At 40.1% G+C, this 18,062-nt stretch overlaps 1 protein-coding gene across 1 annotated transcript; it reads left to right on the top strand.

The window, feature by feature from the left end:
* The first annotated feature begins 2,436 nt into the window (after positions 1-2,436).
* On the top strand, positions 2,437-17,080 carry mboat1 (membrane bound O-acyltransferase domain containing 1). The gene is made up of 13 exons (XM_084356296.1): positions 2,437-2,721; positions 3,135-3,280; positions 3,726-3,803; positions 5,601-5,696; positions 8,447-8,502; positions 8,789-8,843; positions 9,868-10,060; positions 11,514-11,706; positions 11,836-11,939; positions 12,023-12,087; positions 12,192-12,324; positions 12,489-12,640; positions 13,700-17,080. The coding sequence occupies exons 1-13, from the start codon at positions 2,632-2,634 to the stop codon at positions 13,875-13,877; spliced, it is 1,539 nt and encodes a 512-aa protein (XP_084212422.1). The 5' UTR covers positions 2,437-2,631; the 3' UTR covers positions 13,878-17,080.
* Positions 17,081-18,062: the final 982 nt, after the last annotated feature.

Here is an 18,062-nt window from a genome sequence, read left to right as displayed (position 1 = left end):
GCATTTTCAGTCCTGACATAATGTTAGGACCCTTTTTATTGTATTTGTTTGGTTGTTTGTTTTTTTAAAAACGATGACAAGATCAACTTTGAGCATTAAATACTGACCTCCAAAATAATAGGTTGCTTTGCTCATTAATAATATTACATGTATATTGTAATATTTTGTTTTTGGGCACAATCTATCACACACTTTTTTCTGGCCCCGCTTATGAAAATCTTTGCTTATCATACAGACTGTGTTTTTTAAAACATTTGCAAATTTGTTTGTTTAGTGCTATTTTCTTCCTTGTCAGTGCTTCTAATTTTCAGTATGCAGAATGTCAGGGTTAGGGGTTGTTGGACTTTGATATGTCACTGTCTTTACATATGAACACATATTTTTAATATTTCTGTAATTAACACACAACAGACATTCGTCAGACGTTCTATAAAACCATGATATATTATATGTATAGTATAAATATTAATATATCTCTACCGATAAAAGTTTACAGTCAGTGGTGGAGTATATGTGACTAGTACAATCCAGATGTATTTGTAATATATTTCCATTTTATGCAAATGTTTTCTCAAGCCATATAACACTTTTCGTATCACCATCATAGTAACCCACCTCATTAATAAGTCAGAATGCAGTGTATACTCTAAATTGTGAATGGTTGTATTACGACATACAGGATGAAGAGAAAACCCTTCAGCTTGAGGATGCTGATCCTGACTTCTGACCTCAGCATTGAGTGGTACAAGAGAAGAGAAAATTCACTGATGAGAAACTATTGAATGCCGCTTTAATTGGAATAGAAAACATTAACATTCATGCTGAATTAAAAGCCAATGTTGCACTTTAAATGTCAGCCTTGCACTCACCCTGTGCGAAGTGCTCAGTTCGTTTCCAGAGAACCACTGAGAAAACTTGACATTTGGGCATTAATTATGACTCACAGTCACAGCATTAACCGACAAGGATTAGTAGATGTTTATTTCCATATCACTGCTGCCCTGCAAACCCTACTATGGTCTCTGAGGAAAGAGCTCTCAGTCCTCTCACAGATGACCTTTCTTCGTACCCTCTGCAACACACAATAATTCATTAATTTCAAGGACTTGGACTTGGACTCCCTCATATTCAAACTTTAAGAAATAAGGAGGTGCCCTATCATCCATTTTCATTCACAAAGTGACAATTTCTTACTATAATTTAACTCTACTCACTTGTTACCACCACAGAGCAGCAAACGTGATATACAGTTTTTGAATAACTTATAAACTCTGTTAGAAAGACTTGCAGTTCACATAGTTCAGGCTCAGCAGCCCCCCACAATTTTATTGGACAGCATGTATGTCAGGAGTCATTACTTTGCCTGGTTAAATAGTATATTGGCTTTTTTTTTAGTGTCTCTGTTCACTTCAGAGCGTTCATTGATATGTTTGGGATAAAAATGATCTTGCTAGCTGTATAGGAGGTTGTGTGCATCAATCTGCTTTATATTTTGTGTCTTCATTGTGTTCAGTGTTTGGTTCTCAAACTATTTCACATCAAGGACCCCTAAACTGACTGAACATTAGACCATGGATCCCCATTAGATACGATCTTGTCCCAGGGTCCCCCATAAAATACAAATTTTGCTTTTAGATGTTTTACAAAAAAATGTGTATGAAACCCATGACCAAATTAGACATACTTTCTGTCATTGTGTTGCTCATGGATGGAATTATAGTGAAATGAATTATTCCCCCTTTAGCTTGGGACCACCTGGAACCCTCTCAAGGATCCCTGGGAGTCACCACACCCCGCTTTGAGAACCATTGTTTTATTATATTGAATTTTACATAGTGTGTGCGAGTCTTACAGGTTAATACCTCTCCCTAGCAGACAGAAGCTCTCTCGGTTCATATTTGGCTCTGCACTTTGTTCTCTTTTGAGATTAAATCTTATCTGTTCGTCTGATCCACTGTGGACAGAATCTGCAGGAGAAAATGTATCTTACATTGTGTGTTATAAGCTATTATAGTTAATTCTAGTGATATGTCTTATTCACTTATTCACAAACCACTTTTTCTCCACCAAGTGTCCCCAGTCAAACACTCATTTTAAATAGAGGCAGTACCACTGTATCATCTCATGTTGATCCAGGCTTGGAAGTGAGCCGGAATAACACCGGAAGTAAGGTGAAATGGCTTTCATACGTCTTTGTGTAATACGATTTCCGAGTTAAAATGCACTACATTACACCACTAAGCGTCTGCTGTAGGAAACACGATTGTAGAACAGGTCTCTCCTGTGTATATTTTGTAATTAGCTTTCTGATTGTAGCATATACGAACCCGTATCTTGTACGTTCGTCAGACCGACCTTTATTTTGGAAGCAGTGACCGGAAAAGCAACGTCTCCTCTGTCTGTCTCTGTCAGACTTGACTGTCACTGAGGCCGAAGAGGAGAAGGAGGAGGAGGAGGAGGGAGTTGGAGTTTTAATGCTTGGTGTATCGCACTGTGGACTGGTTTGACTTGTCACGGGACCCCTCCGACAAACAATGCATGTCAGTGACAGAAAACAGTGAGAGATAAGATAAAATAGATACAAAATACAACCGGGAAAACTGAGGCTCCGCCACCTCGAAACTACGTAGGATGGGCGAGCGCGCAGACACTGCGTTCAACACCACTGGATCCAAGTGGCTGCTGCCTGTCAGTGGATACTTGGGCTTTCCTCTTGATCAGGTAAGAATATCTGCTCATGAATTTGACTTATTCAGCAGCACTTCCCCCCCACCTACCTGTGTTCCCTATGAATAGTGCTCTCTATCAATGTTAGGAATGTATAGTTTGTCAATTAACGTTGTGTCACATGTTATAGAGACATGCAGTGATTCACGACGCCCACACTGCAGTTCATAGGCTAATTGTGATGAGCAGATAGGTTTTTTTTTTTTTTCAGAAACTTTAGATTTGCATGCCAAACTTATAACAATTAGGCAACTTAACATTTATATTTTTAAAAAAAATCATAACCTTCCAGCATGCTGTCACAATATGATCAGAGGATGAGTGTTGTGAGTTGTTTTTCAGGTATCAGAAAGGCAGATATTTTATGGAATATATAATATATAATACATAATATCTCTCCCATACAGGTGAATTTTTTGGCGTGCCAGCTGTTTGCCCTGGCTGCTGCTTTCTGGTTTCGTCTCTACCTCAGCCCTAGCCATGCCAATCCCCTGGTCAGGCACGCTGTGGCCACTCTCCTTGGCATTGCCTTTCTCATCTTCTGCTTTGGATGGTACTGTATGATACTGTCCGAGACAGCACTCACACAGTAGTCCATTCAGTTTCTCTCATATGACGCTGCACTTCTTCATTTCCCCTTCACTGATACAGCAGCACTCCATGATCACCAACATGTTTTGAGATAGAATATGTGCTAGTTGACTATTTTGTACTTGATCACTGAGTTATGTCTGCCTTTCTTACAAGTAGACAGTGTGCAGGGTCAGTTGCTGGATGTTGGCAGCGACACAGGCTTATAATTATGGGACAAATAGGCTGTAGACAATAAGAGTGCACAGAAAGGAAAGAGATGCAAGGTATGTTTGTGATGGCATTTGATCAGTGAATAACAGGGAACATGTCTAGGCTGACACACACGCTGTATCATATTACAGACATATAAAGAAGTATCATTGTAAAGGTGTGCATTTTCTGATAGTGTGTGTCCTTCTCTGCAGGTACGCAGCTCACATCCTGACAGTGGTGGTTGCAAGCTACTTGATTCTCGTCCAAGCTGACATCAACAATGTACACAAGTAAGTGTCGGTCTCTTCAAAGAAAAATCTACATATAGGTCTGGAATAAAGCTATGTTACAGAGACAAAATGTTGGAATATAAGATGGTTTATGAACTGTTACAGGAAATGTGCTGTTGTTGCATTTAAACATATCAAATATAAGTTGTAATTAAGAACATAATGTAATGCTGTGTGCAATAAATCAAAGCCACAAAATTACCTAACAACTATTTACATGCAGAATTCTGCATCTGTTAGTCTGCTTGGTTTGGTTATAACAAAACCCTGTTGTAGTTCATAATCGATAAGTTGCGACATGTGTCTGTCATCATGCCAGCACCAGATGACAAAGCTGCGACTCAGCAACTTGTCATTTCCATCATTTTGGTGCAATCCCTCTTCCTGTTATCTTCTGACTAAACTTGTCAGGCAAGATCAGCCCAGAAACTCTTTACGTCAGAGACGTCCGTTTGGTGGCGTTGGCACATACTAACCCTAACCCACTATAGATAACCTATTGTTGTTGTATGGTTCGACATCTAAAATCTGAAAAACAAAAATGTCTTGTTGCTCACGCCTTCTGAACCTATCCATTCTCCCTCCCACACAGTCCAACACACACTGTAGTGCGATGCACCCCGCCCCATTATCTTTCTGTTAAAATGTAGCCTGAACTAAAATACTGTTGTTGAAAGAAACCAGAACACGTCAGGTGAAAAGCAGCCTGACACGCCAGCCCGACCAGTCTGTTAGATCAGTGCAGACAGTGGAGTCAGAGCACAATAAAAAAAAGTGTAAACATACACACCACATTACACTCCTGGCACATGGTGAGAGGGAAACTGTGAATGAATCAAGACAAACTCAGGACCTACAAAAAACAAAGTAATCCCTCCGCTATGTTACAATGTCAATATTTGTGTGTTGTAGGAATCTGATCCTCGTGTTAATTAGTACTTTAACCCACTATATGTATAATCATTCATTTGAAAACCAGCTTTAACCAGATGCTAAGTGAAAATTTTGTGTAACCTTGTCTTTAGATTAGGTCAGATCATATATATTTATGGTCTCAAGTAGCAGCTCATCTCACCTTTTCAACCTTTAAAGACACATTGGTAGATTGATTTAACTGCATGTAGTCACTCACATATTTTACAGCCACTAATTTGACTGTTGACAAGATTTTCCGCCACAGCAAATAATAAATAAAGTGTATATTTGCACCTCGGTGAGAATCGCCCCATCTGAAGCCAACAGTCAATACTGACTGTTATTTTTAGACTTAGCTATATTATTATCAGTTTTCAGTCACAGTGGTTAGCTTTAGTCAACAAAATCCCTTGGTTAGGCTCCCTGCACCCAGGTGAATATGGCCACATTGGCTCTTCAACCCCAGGTGCAACTAGCATTGTTGGCTACCTGGGTGCTGATGGCATCTGCCTAAAATGAAATAATGTTTTTCAAAATAGATGCCACGTACTTTTCTTTGGATTGACTAATAAGTGAATCAACTTATCGTTTGCCTCTCTGCATCAGATCCCTCCTACTCAATCATATACAGTAGACATCCATGAACTAGGCTGAACTCCTCTGCATGCATACAAGTAAGAAAGGCACCAATGAATCCCCATATTGATCAAAGTGGCATATACTAAAATGCATTTCTTGATAAACCAAGACATTAAAAACTGATTAGCAATTGACAAATAGGGGTCAGCCATAATTGGTAATATGTACAGGTATTATATTTATCACCAGAAATTCTTAATTGTCTTCTGTCTAATTCCCTTTGGTTCATTCATCCCCATACAGGTATTCCATGGTGACGGCGATGGGCTACTTGACAGCATGCCAAGTAAGCAGAGTCTTCATCTTTAACTATGGGATCCTGTCCACGGACTTCTCTGGGTAAGGAAAAACGTAATCACCTCTTTTCCTCTCATTGCCACACCTTTGTGGTGACAGCATATTAGTCATTTCAGTTTTTAGAGCAGCTCTAGCGTTATCAGTTAACGTCTCCAAACTATGTTGTACCTGCTCACACAGTCACCACAGGTGCCACGGCCTTGTGTAAATACAACACCGCTGATTAAAAAGCAGCAGTGTGGATTGTTCACAGTTGACACTGCCCAGCCAGCTGGAGTTAAAGGTGCTCTCTGCTTCTGGGCAACTGTGACTTTGTTGTGTTAGAAACAAGGAGCAGACAGTTTGCTGTTTGGTATGTTTCTCTTTATATCAAGGGTTTCTTTCTTTACAACATTGCATGCCCCCTTTTCGACTCTATGAGGATAACACAGAAGTGCTTGAAGCAAAACTTGAAGATTGTCATTGTTCATTCAGAAATGAAAGATTGCATCATTTAAAATGACTATTTTTAAATAAAAAATCTGCCCACAGGCATTGACCGCAACTTAATTTCATAGCGACCATCAAATTGATGGCATGCAAGAGAGCTATAATTGTGTTAACATACTGGTTATCTTGTAGAGATAGCAGGGCCTCCGTGATTCACACAAACCAGACAAATATTTAACTAACACGGAGCTGTAGATACATGTGTTCTGTCAGGATAAAGCCTGCAGTGCCACCATTCATACCAGATAAACTGGGCAAAAGTATTTGTTGTGTTAAAGGTGACAGCCGACTTTGGTGGCTCCTGTATTCAGCAACTTCGTTGCCCAGTGCTGCTGTGGATGAATTTGTTGGCAGCCTCACTTGTGCTCCGCGTGACTTTGGTGATGAGCAGCCAGGCCTGTGAGTCAGCCATTGGTAGGGTCGTTTTATTGAATTAGAGACCCAGCCTCTTTAGGCTTTCGCGTTTGACATTTTCATGGTTGTGCATCCCACAGATGGTGCTCATATGTACAACTCCCTCAACAGCTTTGATGAAGCAATGTGGGTACTTCCATTAATTTACGTTGATAATTAGCTGTTTCCTACTGTTGTGTTCTCCTCATCGTCACCTTGATATGTTGTGTTGCTTTCACTGTTGGAGGATGCCAAAATTGTCTCGTAAGTCTGTGTGCTTTTGAGCATTTCAGTAAGCTGATCTTTGCTGAATTTGGCAGAAAGGCAGCAGAACTGAAAGTGAACTGGGTCAAAATCTTGTCCACGCCGCCAGCTTTGGACTCTTCATGGAAAAACAGAGTCTGCAGGCTGCACTGGTGGAGCGTTGCACTGCGCACCCCTGAAAATGTTGCTCTAAAGCCAACTGCCAACTCTCATTGAGCTGGCACTGCCAGCCGCTCGGCCAGCCACCCTCTACGCCTCGGTTTTCCATGCAGTGCACACAATGCAGCCCACTCACACACAGGAACCAGTGAGTGTGTGTGCGTGTGTGTGTGTTAGAGAGAGAGATGTGGTTTATGTGTGTCTTTGTGCGCACACACTCACATTCTTGGGACAGAGAGGTCTCTATCTGTGAATGAAACCAGGAGAGGGGGTGTGAAACTAGTCTGTTCAGACTTACTGTACAGGATCCTGCCTCAATGTTAGGGCTGCAATTAATGGTTATTTCAGTTAGAATTAATCATGAAAATTATCAGCAGGTTAATCGATTAATCACTTACTCTGTCAGTCTAAATACTGTGAAAAGTGCTCATCACAATTTTCCAGAGCCCAAAGTGGCATCTTAAATAGCTTCTTTTGTCCAAACAGTCCAGAACTTTTCATTTACTATCAGAAATCACAAAGCAGCAAATTAATAGGCTCGAACCAGCAAGTGTTTGACATTTTTGCTTGAAAAATGACTGAAACGATTAATCAATTATCAGAATAGCTGGCAATTAATTTTCTTTCAATCAACTAATTGATTAATCAACTTAACTGATTGTTTGCATCTTTACTAAGCAAACTACCTCAAGCACTTTTTGGTGTTGAAACAATCCTGGTCCTGGGGGCTCCCTGGCCTGCATGTTTTAGGTGTTTCCCTTCCCCATCACACCTGAATAAAATGAAGGACTCGTTATCAGGCTTCAGTAGCGCTTGATGACAAGCTGATAACGGGACCAGAATTGGAAAACACTGCTGTGTGAAGTAACACAAACATAAATTATGTATATAGATTTTGTATGTTTACCTGGATGACAGTGTCAGGAGCAAATAGTAAGTAATTGCATTTTACTGTTTATTGCATTACAAATAAGTGTGAAAAAAGCTGCAGTATTTGATGAATTATGGATTCAGCTTTAGAAGGCGAAGGTGTTTTGATCACTGATCTTTACAAGATGAAGATGGGCCTCTACTGGTTTCAGAGAGAACAATGATTAAGGGAAAATGGAGGGATTTAAATGAATAGCACTGGATTAATAAGTGGCCTGACTTGTCACTACTGGAAAAGAATGAAGTCATTCACGGGGGGGTGGCTAAATTCTGCTGCCCAGTAGGCGTTTGCTTTGGATGTGCTTTGTTTCGAGTTAGCCATAGAGAAAAATGACTGAAAAGAGCATCCTACTGCTGATCAGACAAACGTGCTGCTTGCTGAGCTGTCAGTGGAATCTGCCTCTGTACTTGAAACTTGGTCAAGATCGTCACTACTTATTACCTTTTTTTTTTTTTTTTAACCTCAGAATCTCCAGCAGTAAATACCAGCCTTCTTCCCCCAAACTTTTAAGTTGAATTAAACGATTAAAATATTTTTTGCTTTAATTTCCACCCAGGCCTCTGATGATAGTAACCCAGAAGATCACCACACTGGCTTTCCAGCTCCATGACGGTAAAGCAGCCACACACACATACACACTTAAATGTGCTCAGATACAACCTTTAATAGTGGAGATGATGTGGTCTCACAATTACCTAACATTTAAGACACTTCTTTTTCACCTTAGACTTTTACTCATAATGACAGTTTGACTTGTGAGCCAGCATGCACAATACCAGGACTTTGAAACTGAGGCAGCTTAATAAAATTCAGCCATCATGCATTTTATTATTTGGTGAAAAGTGGCAAACTTTGGTTTCCAAACGAGTTAGTGATGACTTCGTCTCTTATTTTTCAGGTATGTGTAAGAAATCTGAACAACTGACCCCGGAGCAGAAGCTTCTGGCAGTAAAGTAAGTTTCTACTGTGTGTAACACAGACTAATAAGTTCTCATTTTTTTCTCATTTTCATACAGTGGCAATTATCTGTTGCCGTGTGGAACATCAGGGGCAAGACATTTTGGTGACAAGTCAGAGCACTGCTCTGTGTGTGATGATAAAGTGGGGGTTCTGATGTGTTTCCTCTTCTCATCCCTAGTTAATTTAATTGATTATCTTTTACACCTGACGCTTGAGGTGCACATAATTTACAATGTAGGATTAATACATACCTGGGCCCGTCAACGTATGTATGCGCAGAAGGCTGCATCTGAATTAACGCTTTATTTAAAGATTAAATAACTGTTTCCTTTCCTTTAGCTACGAAGGACAATGACAAGGACATGCAATCATGGTGAATAGCTTATTCCTGTAAAAAGCATGCTGTGAACTGAGAGCAGAGGCATCATTTTGCATGGAAAAACATTACATGTTTATGCATGTGAATTGATAAAACCACATTTGTCAGTGTACCGTGCATGCTGTTTTAACATAGATTTAAAAATGCACCAGAAAACGATCATAACAGAGTGTTGCTCTTGTGTGATAACCCTGCAGCTCTAAATTTGGTGATTGTGAGCTTTCTTTTAGATTCCTCTGCTGCCTATAGGTCTCACTGATAAATCTGATTTTACTCATCAAGTCCGGTTGTACAGTAAACATTACATTATAAGCTTTGATGCATGTGTAAGCAGCTAGACTGGAGTTTGGTAGGTCAATACTTTGCTTTCAGTAATCAATAAGCTTATTGAAGAACAGATTTCTGTATGACTTATTCAGTGTTTGCAGTTGGTAACCGTTTAACCCTGGTTCCTTAAAATGCTGCATAACTGCTGTAATTGGAGGACCAGAGGCTAAGTTAAGGCTAATTTGTGTATATATTTGGATAGTCTATCAGTGGAAAAAGTCACTTTTTGTCATTCAGGGTCATTTCACCTGAAATGATCGCTATTATCTCACTGAAAATAAACAGGGTGTCTCTGTTTGTTCTTTCTACAGTGTGAGGCCATCGTTCATCGAGTACCTGAGTTACAATCTGAACTTCCTGAGTGTCTTGGTGGGACCGTGCAGTAACTATAAGGACTACATAGACTTCATAGAGGGCAGACACATCAGCAGGAGGCTCAGGCAGCATTCTGGGACGTGTAATGGGCAGAACGGTTATGATAAGACACCAGAACCATCACCTCTGGTATGTTCTTGTCATGCATTTGTGGTTGCTGCTCCCTTGTCTGATTGTACTTAATGACACAGCATTAGGACTGTAGTAGGACTGTAGTAGGACTGTAGCAGGACTGGTCTGTTCTAGACCACTTTTCTTGCAGTCTTCTCTTAGTCTCATTTTTTATGTCAAGGAGACATTACCAGTTGTTTCTGGTGGGGGACACAGCATGCTGTCTTGGCTTTGTTCTCCTGTATTATATTAAAATGTCATCCCCCTCATGTTAAATTGTTTATGCTATCTGAAATCTGAAATAAACTCATAAAGCACTAAAAGAGGCAGTAGTGAAAAATAGTCAATAGAAAGTAGGCTGTTCACATATGGTATCAACAGAAGCCAGACTCCTTTACAAACCCTGTGTTTTTTAAGAGTTGTTGATTTAGGAGAAACTTAACATTGCGAATAAATAAGTTGTTTCTTTCTTTGTAAAACATTGTCAGTTTGTCTCGGCACCGCTGGACCAGCCTGTCTACATTTAGCAGCTGTTTGAACACAGTTTCCACTGATTTATCATTTACACTAGATTTATGAATCAACACAACTTTTATTGACGGTTAACATGTCAAATTTTACTAATGCAGTAAACCGTTACCAATACAGGCAACTTCTTTGATGCCCATGGAGAAAATACCCAGACTCCCTTTAAAAATGGCTTAATTTTGTGAGGTGTGGAGTTGGGAGAAACTTTATAAACTTTAAACAACGCTGTCTGCAACACATTCAAAACGATTTGGGCCTTCTTGTTAATTCGACAAATGTTATACATGAAGATGTTTATTTCTTTTTGTAAAAAAACATTGGATCTGTTTGTTCCACTGATGTACATGTTTGTGTGTATAAAGAGCTGGGAAGTGAGACTAGGAGCGGCTACGCGAGACACATGTAAATGCCAGGTGTGAACTGATGGGCATAAAGCTGTCTACTTAAGATCAGATCACTCAGGACACATGTTGATACCAAATGTGACCAGCCTCAATGTGTCCTAAACAGCTGGAGTTATTCAGTAGCAGACACGTGCCTCATTTACAGTGGTCGCCTCCTGGTCCATTACAATCGGGGCGTCTGTCAGAGTTGTACACAAATCCAATCCGTTCCAGTCAATTGAAACCGCTTCCAGAGTAAATGGATTCAGCAGAGCTTAGCAAAGAACTAATATTTGTTTTCTGTGTGTCCTTGTCATTACTTAATGTTGTTTGAAGTCAAAGAAGGAAATAAAAAAGCTCTTAAGTGGTGAATATACAAATCCTAATAACAAGCATTATTTCACCGTTAATGGATTATTAATGAATCTGCTTCGTTGCAACTTTCTCTGTTTTCAGAAGTTGCCATAAATGAACCCACGTGGATAGCCCAGTTGTCTCGATGTCCATTCGTAATGTTTGTTCCATCAGTGCTCAGCAGTTTCTCTCTCTTTTCTCTGCAGCATGCTGTCTGTCGAAAACTGCTGGTCTGCTGCGGCTGTATGTTGTTCTTCCTCACTGTGACTCGGTCCTTGCCGATAACGTACAACGTGAACCCCCACTTCATCAGCCACACCCCCTTCCTCACCAGGCTCACCTACGCTTTCTTCTCCATTCAAGCCGCAAGACCTAAATTCTACTTCGCCTGGACACTGGGTGAGCATTGTGTGTGGGATTTGTGTTTCAGTTGTGGTTAACCAATTATTCGCTGGTCATATGCTGGGAACATGAGTTGCATTGTTATCGTCATGGAAGTCATTTTCTTTTTCCCCTCTGTCCGGTCAGCTGATGCAGTCAACAACGCTGCAGGTTATGGTTTCTTGGGGATGGATGAAAATGGAAAGCCATCCTGGGACCTCATCTGCAACCTCAACATCTTGGGGATTGAGGTACCTGCAGTGTTCAATCTGGAAATGACTTAAGGATGGGAGTTGCCTGTCAGTGATTATTTTTCTTTATTGATCTTTTTCAGACTGCAACCAGCTTCAAGACATTCATAGACAACTGGAATATTCGAACAGGAATTTGGCTCAAAACGTATGTGCTGCTAACGTGAACGTCAGGACTGCATACAGTTGGAAAACAGTTTTTCAGCTTTCACAAACATTTTTTAAAGCATCTGATTCCTCTAATGTCCTCAGGGTGTGTTATGACCGAGCACCCAAGCACAGGTTGGCGTTGACCTTCATCCTGTCTGCCCTGTGGCACGGTGTTTATCCAGGGTACTATTTCACCTTCATCACTGCCATCCCCATCACCATGGCAGCACGAGCTGTGAGTATTTTGCGATTATGTGATATTTTTCAGAGGTAGGTAAATAATTCTTGTCATGTAACTTAATTGGGAAGGCTGGAAGTACGTTAACACCATAGCTTAAATACACCAATTCTTTCACTGGTCGTTATTTATCCCTCTGTTTGTCCGTCTCTCCTCAACAGATACGGAAGTCTGTTCGCCACTACTTCCTGGGCTTTAGAGGCTTGAAACTGGGTTACGACATCTTAACTTGGGCAGCCACCCAGCTGGCCATCTGCTACACTGTCATGCCTTTTCTACTTCTCGATGTAGAGTCCACTTTGGTTTATTACTGGTATGCAATACTCATCATTTGTCCTCTTGTCCTCTTAAGCCCGATTCATGCTTGCCACATCTGTGTCATTGTGCGTAAATATCATCATCTGCCCATGCACACAAAGTTCAGACATCTGCATGCCACCTGAGGCCGAGGGTGTACAAGTGTCCGTGCTCCAGTTACTGGCGATGCCTCTACTCATCAATGCACCACAATATTGTATTCCACATCTTTGGTCCTATTCTCGTCAAGCGGTCGCACACATTATTGTCTTTTATTTTGTAAAATTTGTTGCTAAGCCAAATACAGCAAACAAGCAAGTTTTTTAAATTTGTATTGTTGTCCAAGTTTGTGGACTTCTGTCTGCTACTGGGACATTTTTTTGCGGAGTGTACATGGTGCATTGCCACATATTTGCCTGTAGTCTTCAGTTCAAGGAAGTATGTCTGAGGATCCACCCAACAAACTGTGAAAACCGTCCGTCTTAAAAATTCTTCTGTTGCAAGGTTCAAATCTTAATTACTAAAAAATATAGAGGAACTGTGTTAAAAATGGGTTACCTGTAAATGTCAGAAAATAGTGAATATGCCCAACTCAAATCCCAAAGCTCCAGCTGAGGTCTTCAAATGTCTTGTTTCACCCAACCAACAGTCTAAAACCCAAAGATCTTCAGTTTATTATCATTTACTATCATTTAAGAAACCACAAAATAATTGCACTTGAGAAGCTGAAACCAAAATATATTGCATTAAAAATGACTCAAACATGTAATAGATAATCAAAATAGCTGCTGATGAACTTTCTGTCGATTGACGAATCGCTGCAGTTTTAGACTAAACATTATACATGGTATATTAAGAGCCACTATACCAGGTAATGCCATTTCTAGTGGCTGATGACATTAATTGATGTGGAAAAGTAGAGTTGAGCCTCCTTTTGTTTAATACTTTATTCAAAAAACATTCCACAAGTTAGTTTTTAACACATTTTGTGGTCTGCTCTGTAACTCAGTCAGACTTTCCTACTGGTCAGCATTTCCCCTTAATGACACTCTGTTTTTCCTCCTTTCTTTCCTAGGTCTATGTACTTCCACGTGCACATCATTAGCATTCTGGCTGCGATCGCCCTGCATCAGAAACACGAACCCAGGGAACCCTCCACCGCCACTAAAACCTTTTCCTCCGCCTCCTTCTCGTCTTCGTGCTCAGCCCAGTGCCAGCCTGTTCACTCCAACAACAATGACAAAGTAGACTGAAAACCCTCTCTTCACTTTCTTTTACCAGGCTCTCTGTCCACGGCGTCCTCTCAGAGACAAGTGAATGTCCCTAAAGGGAATTCAGACTACTTAAAATGGGAAAATACTGTGTTATTTATTTTTTGGGACAAGACAGAGTAAAGAGTTTGATGCAGGTCTTCAACCTCTGCCGCTGGATGTTCATGGGGAGAGCTTTTCTGCCATATTGTAAGATTAAGACAATACGTCAAACATAAGCTCAGCAGGCAGACTGTAAAGACATTAGCTGAGTCTCTGGTTCCATAACCACCACCACCACCACCACCACCACCACGCTGGCCTCCCTCCACTTTCCCCTCCACCTGCCTCCTCTCTCCTCCACTGTTCCCCCTCCATCTCAACCCCGGTCTGCCTGCTCCAACAACAATGCAACAGTGTGAAGAGAGAAAGGAGGCTCACTTTCTGTCCTGTCCTCCTTCTGTGCAGACCGGTGGGATCCAAGCCAGCACAGTGGGAGAGCAGCTCATAAGCAGGGCGCAAATACCAGGACACACACACACAAACACACATACACACACATGCATACTCATGCATAAACAAGCAAGACACTAGGAAACAAATATGCACATACTCTCATACTTGGTCACAGATTGATGGCATACAAAGGCTGCCCTTGTGTGGCCACAACAAAGGAGCATACCAAGAGGAGCGAGAGGCCTGGTTTTTGCTGTATATGTGTGTGAGGGAGAGGAAAAACTATGGACTGTGTCGGTGTATCTCCCACTGTTAGTTAATGCTGGTTTGGTGGAACGACACTTGAAATACCAATTAGACCACGCAGCTCTCAAACTGTCCAGTGAAACCATTACTAATGAAGTCTTTTAAGGGGGGATGGCAGCTCCTCCTGGTGAGGAGACTTTGCTGGTCTGTAGAGCAAGTAAACACTTTATTCTAGCTCCTGTGGATAATCATGGGCTTTAGCTATACGCCTGTAAAAATAAAGGAAAAGCTAACAAATAGTTAAAAAATACATTATGCAACATTACAACAACAAACCCCTGCGTATGTTGTCTTGCATTGCACAATTCTAACAAGTGATGAAATGGTGCAATCATGAGCACACATTGATGCTAAGAGTTGAAAGGAAAAGCATAACATTCTCAATAATTTAATGAGCGTAGTCAGACTTTCCCCGAGAAATCTACTTTTCTGCTGAACCAGTAGGGAATTATAATCAATTCTATAAAAATAAAAAAAATAAAAAATAGTGACCTAGTTTTTAATGTGTTTAGTATTTACCATTTAAACGGTGCTGGTTACCGGTTATCATGGTAAACAGTAATTGAACAAAATGCTGTGGTGAAACTGTGAGGAAATGCATCTGAGGTTTCTCTTTATGGAAGGAAACTATGAACAGTATGACCATAAATAGGAATTTATAAATCAGATGCATTTCTTCTCAGTAGGAGCAGGGGGACGTGTTCGCTCTGTGGTTCTTTGTGAGAAGAGAACTCAATTGAAATCCGTTGATTTACCAGAACTTATCAGCAGCAGCGGGTTGATTTAACAGAGACATCTGCTGGTTGTTTGTAGTGTCTGAACTCTGCTGAATTGAGTAATGAAGGTAAGCCAATTGGGACTGACTGAATCTGTCATGCTGCAGCATCTTCCAGTGCAACCTCATACAGTACCATGCATGAGCAGAAAGCATTTTTTTTTCTCACCAAAATTCACAATTTCTTCTCTTCACTAGCGTTTTATTTTGCACAATCAAAGTTGATGAATCTGTGGGGTGGTGCTTACGATTACAGATCAGTTAATGGTAAAAACAAAAAGATTTATTCACATTTGAAATATTCATTACGTTCTGCTATGCTTGGTCATCACTCATGAGAGGTTTGGGAGCACTGAGTTTTAGAAGTGGCACATGGCTTAGTTATTAATGGTGCTATCTGCTGCGGGCCAACGTGTTAGCTTTCAGCTAAATGTATGTGTTGTTATGATAAGACTTGCTAACAATGCCTGGTGAGGAAAAATGATACATACAATGACATGGAAAATGTAAGGTTGTTCCTTTAAATGCATCATATTGGTTTCCTAATGAAAATGCGACTTCATTGTTTTTGTTTAATCGGGTTGAAGGCACCATCTTATCACATTTTATTACCTGCTTTGGAATTTAATCTCAACTTTTTGACTACTTGAAAATGTGTATTTTAGACTCGGTTCACATATTGACTCAACCCTGTAGTTCTTAATATTTAAAGCCTCCGAGTAGAGTCTGTTTATCTGAGAAGAAAAGACAGAGCGGTACAGTATTTTTTTTTTTTTTTTAATTTTCCATCTGGACATAAACCCGACACTTCTTAACTTCGCTGTGACAACAACCCAGTTCACAGACAAGTGTTGGCTTAAAGAGAGGGGGGAATTAACACTAATTGTAGAAAAATTACCACAGGGGAATTTTCAAGATTTTAAGGTAAATAAGATGGAGGGGACGTGCACAATAAGCTCTCCTGCCATGGTCGATTAGAACAAATCTCTTTCTGACTAAATCTGTGACCTTTTGGGAGTAAATATGACGATATTTAATGTTAATTATTGTAGTGTTTAACTGCACAGTAGTACCTCTCTTGGAGTTAATGAAGCATCAGTAATGACTGCTCTGGGGTCCTGTACACCTGTTGACTCAGCATTTCTTTGCAAGAGGCCCTTTTGTCTGCAGTTATACACATTTGGACCTAAAACAAATGCTGGTGCTTCTTGCAGAGGGTAATACAGTTGGTCCCCATGGCAGCTACTGTCAAACGCTGACTGCACCCAAACTACTCAAGAAGTGCTGAAAAGTGAAAATTGCCAAGTACGGCTTTGCTATAGCATAGAATTGTTTTTGTGAGACAAAGCCCATATTAACTGAAATGTATAGTTTTTTTTTTTATCAATAACACGTCTGCATGTCACTAATGTTTTAAGTGCAGGGAAATGAGCGATGAGTGGCACATGTACAGTATGAATGTGTTGTCAGAATGAGCAGCTGTTTGACTTAATACTGATTATGAAGATATTTTTGTATGTTTTTCGCAGATGTATGTGTGATCAAATATCCTGACTGAGCGTGTGTGTGATATTTTCTTACTATCCCATTGCTCCATTTTAGTATTGTTTGTATAGAGAAAGTTGGAATAAAAACTTTTGAGTAACAAATAAAGCTTCAGTGAAACACATTTTTATTTGTCAAAGATTGAATTACCTGATGTAAAAATGTTATTGTTAATCATTATAATTCATAATAATAAGGAATTATAAGATATTATAAAGACAAATGGAATATTTTATGTTCCTGGATTGCCCAACTGTCCATCCCATCCTCGTGAATGCAATATCCCAGGAGCACCTTGTGGAAATTGCTAGTCTTAAATCTTCCTCAATACTACATGATGTTTATTTAGTAAATTATGGTACAATTTAGAGTAAAATAGAAATAAAGGTATGCTGTGTAGGGCATGGCTACCTTGTGTTTGACAAGTTGCTACCACAGCGTGTTTTCAGTGAGATCTGATCAGGATAGAGACGTAGCAATGCGTATACTCAAGATGGCAAAGCCAGTGATGCCAAACTCTAGACTTCATAACAGTAGTTCTCCACCAGTGGGTGATGATGCAGCAGGTTTACACTTTTCACTATGTATTACACAGAATACATCTGCTAATTATGTCAAACTTTCATACAAACATCCAACCAGATAAAAAGCTGAAGTGATGATGTTGATGTCTCAAAAGGTCAAAGGTCAACTTCATCTTGAAACTGCGGTGATTGCAGAGATCTTCTTTGCTGCCAGGTTGACCATGTGTGTGAAGCGTCCACGTTTAAGAGTTTGTAGGTTCTTTGCAGCAACATCCATATCTACCATCATGGCTACAACTTTGTGATAAAATACGGTTGATACTTTTCACTTAATTCCTTCAAAGTGTTCACTACATATGTATAGTATATGAGTCCAGACAGACATGGATGTAAACTGTAACTTGACTGATTTGGATGGAGGCATGCGACCACAATCTAGTTGTAGTCTGATTTAAGTGATGTAAATACAAAAAAGTGTCTTTTCAGGACATGTTAAACTTCTATTCAATGATTCCAGGTGTCAGTGAGTCGTATTTGCTTTCTGTCTGTTACACTTGACTTCCTCTCAGTTACACCTTCAAG

Source organism: Pagrus pagrus (genome assembly GCF_965226575.1).
Source record: "Pagrus pagrus genome assembly, chromosome: 7".
In the NCBI taxonomy this organism is placed as follows: Eukaryota; Metazoa; Chordata; class Actinopteri; order Spariformes; family Sparidae; genus Pagrus; species Pagrus pagrus.
This window is presented reverse-complemented; position numbering and strand designations above follow the sequence as displayed.

Excerpts from the sequence above, each read along its gene's own strand:
- mboat1 (XM_084356296.1), top strand. The coding sequence starts at position 2,632 with ATGGGCGAGCGCGCAGACACTGCGTTCAACACCACTGGATCCAAGTGG. Across the intron at positions 8,503-8,788 it reads GGCTTTCCAGCTCCATGACG|GTATGTGTAAGAAATCTGAA; the intron begins GTAAAGCAGCCA and ends CTTATTTTTCAG. Across the intron at positions 10,061-11,513 it reads CACCAGAACCATCACCTCTG|CATGCTGTCTGTCGAAAACT; the intron begins GTATGTTCTTGT and ends TTTTCTCTGCAG.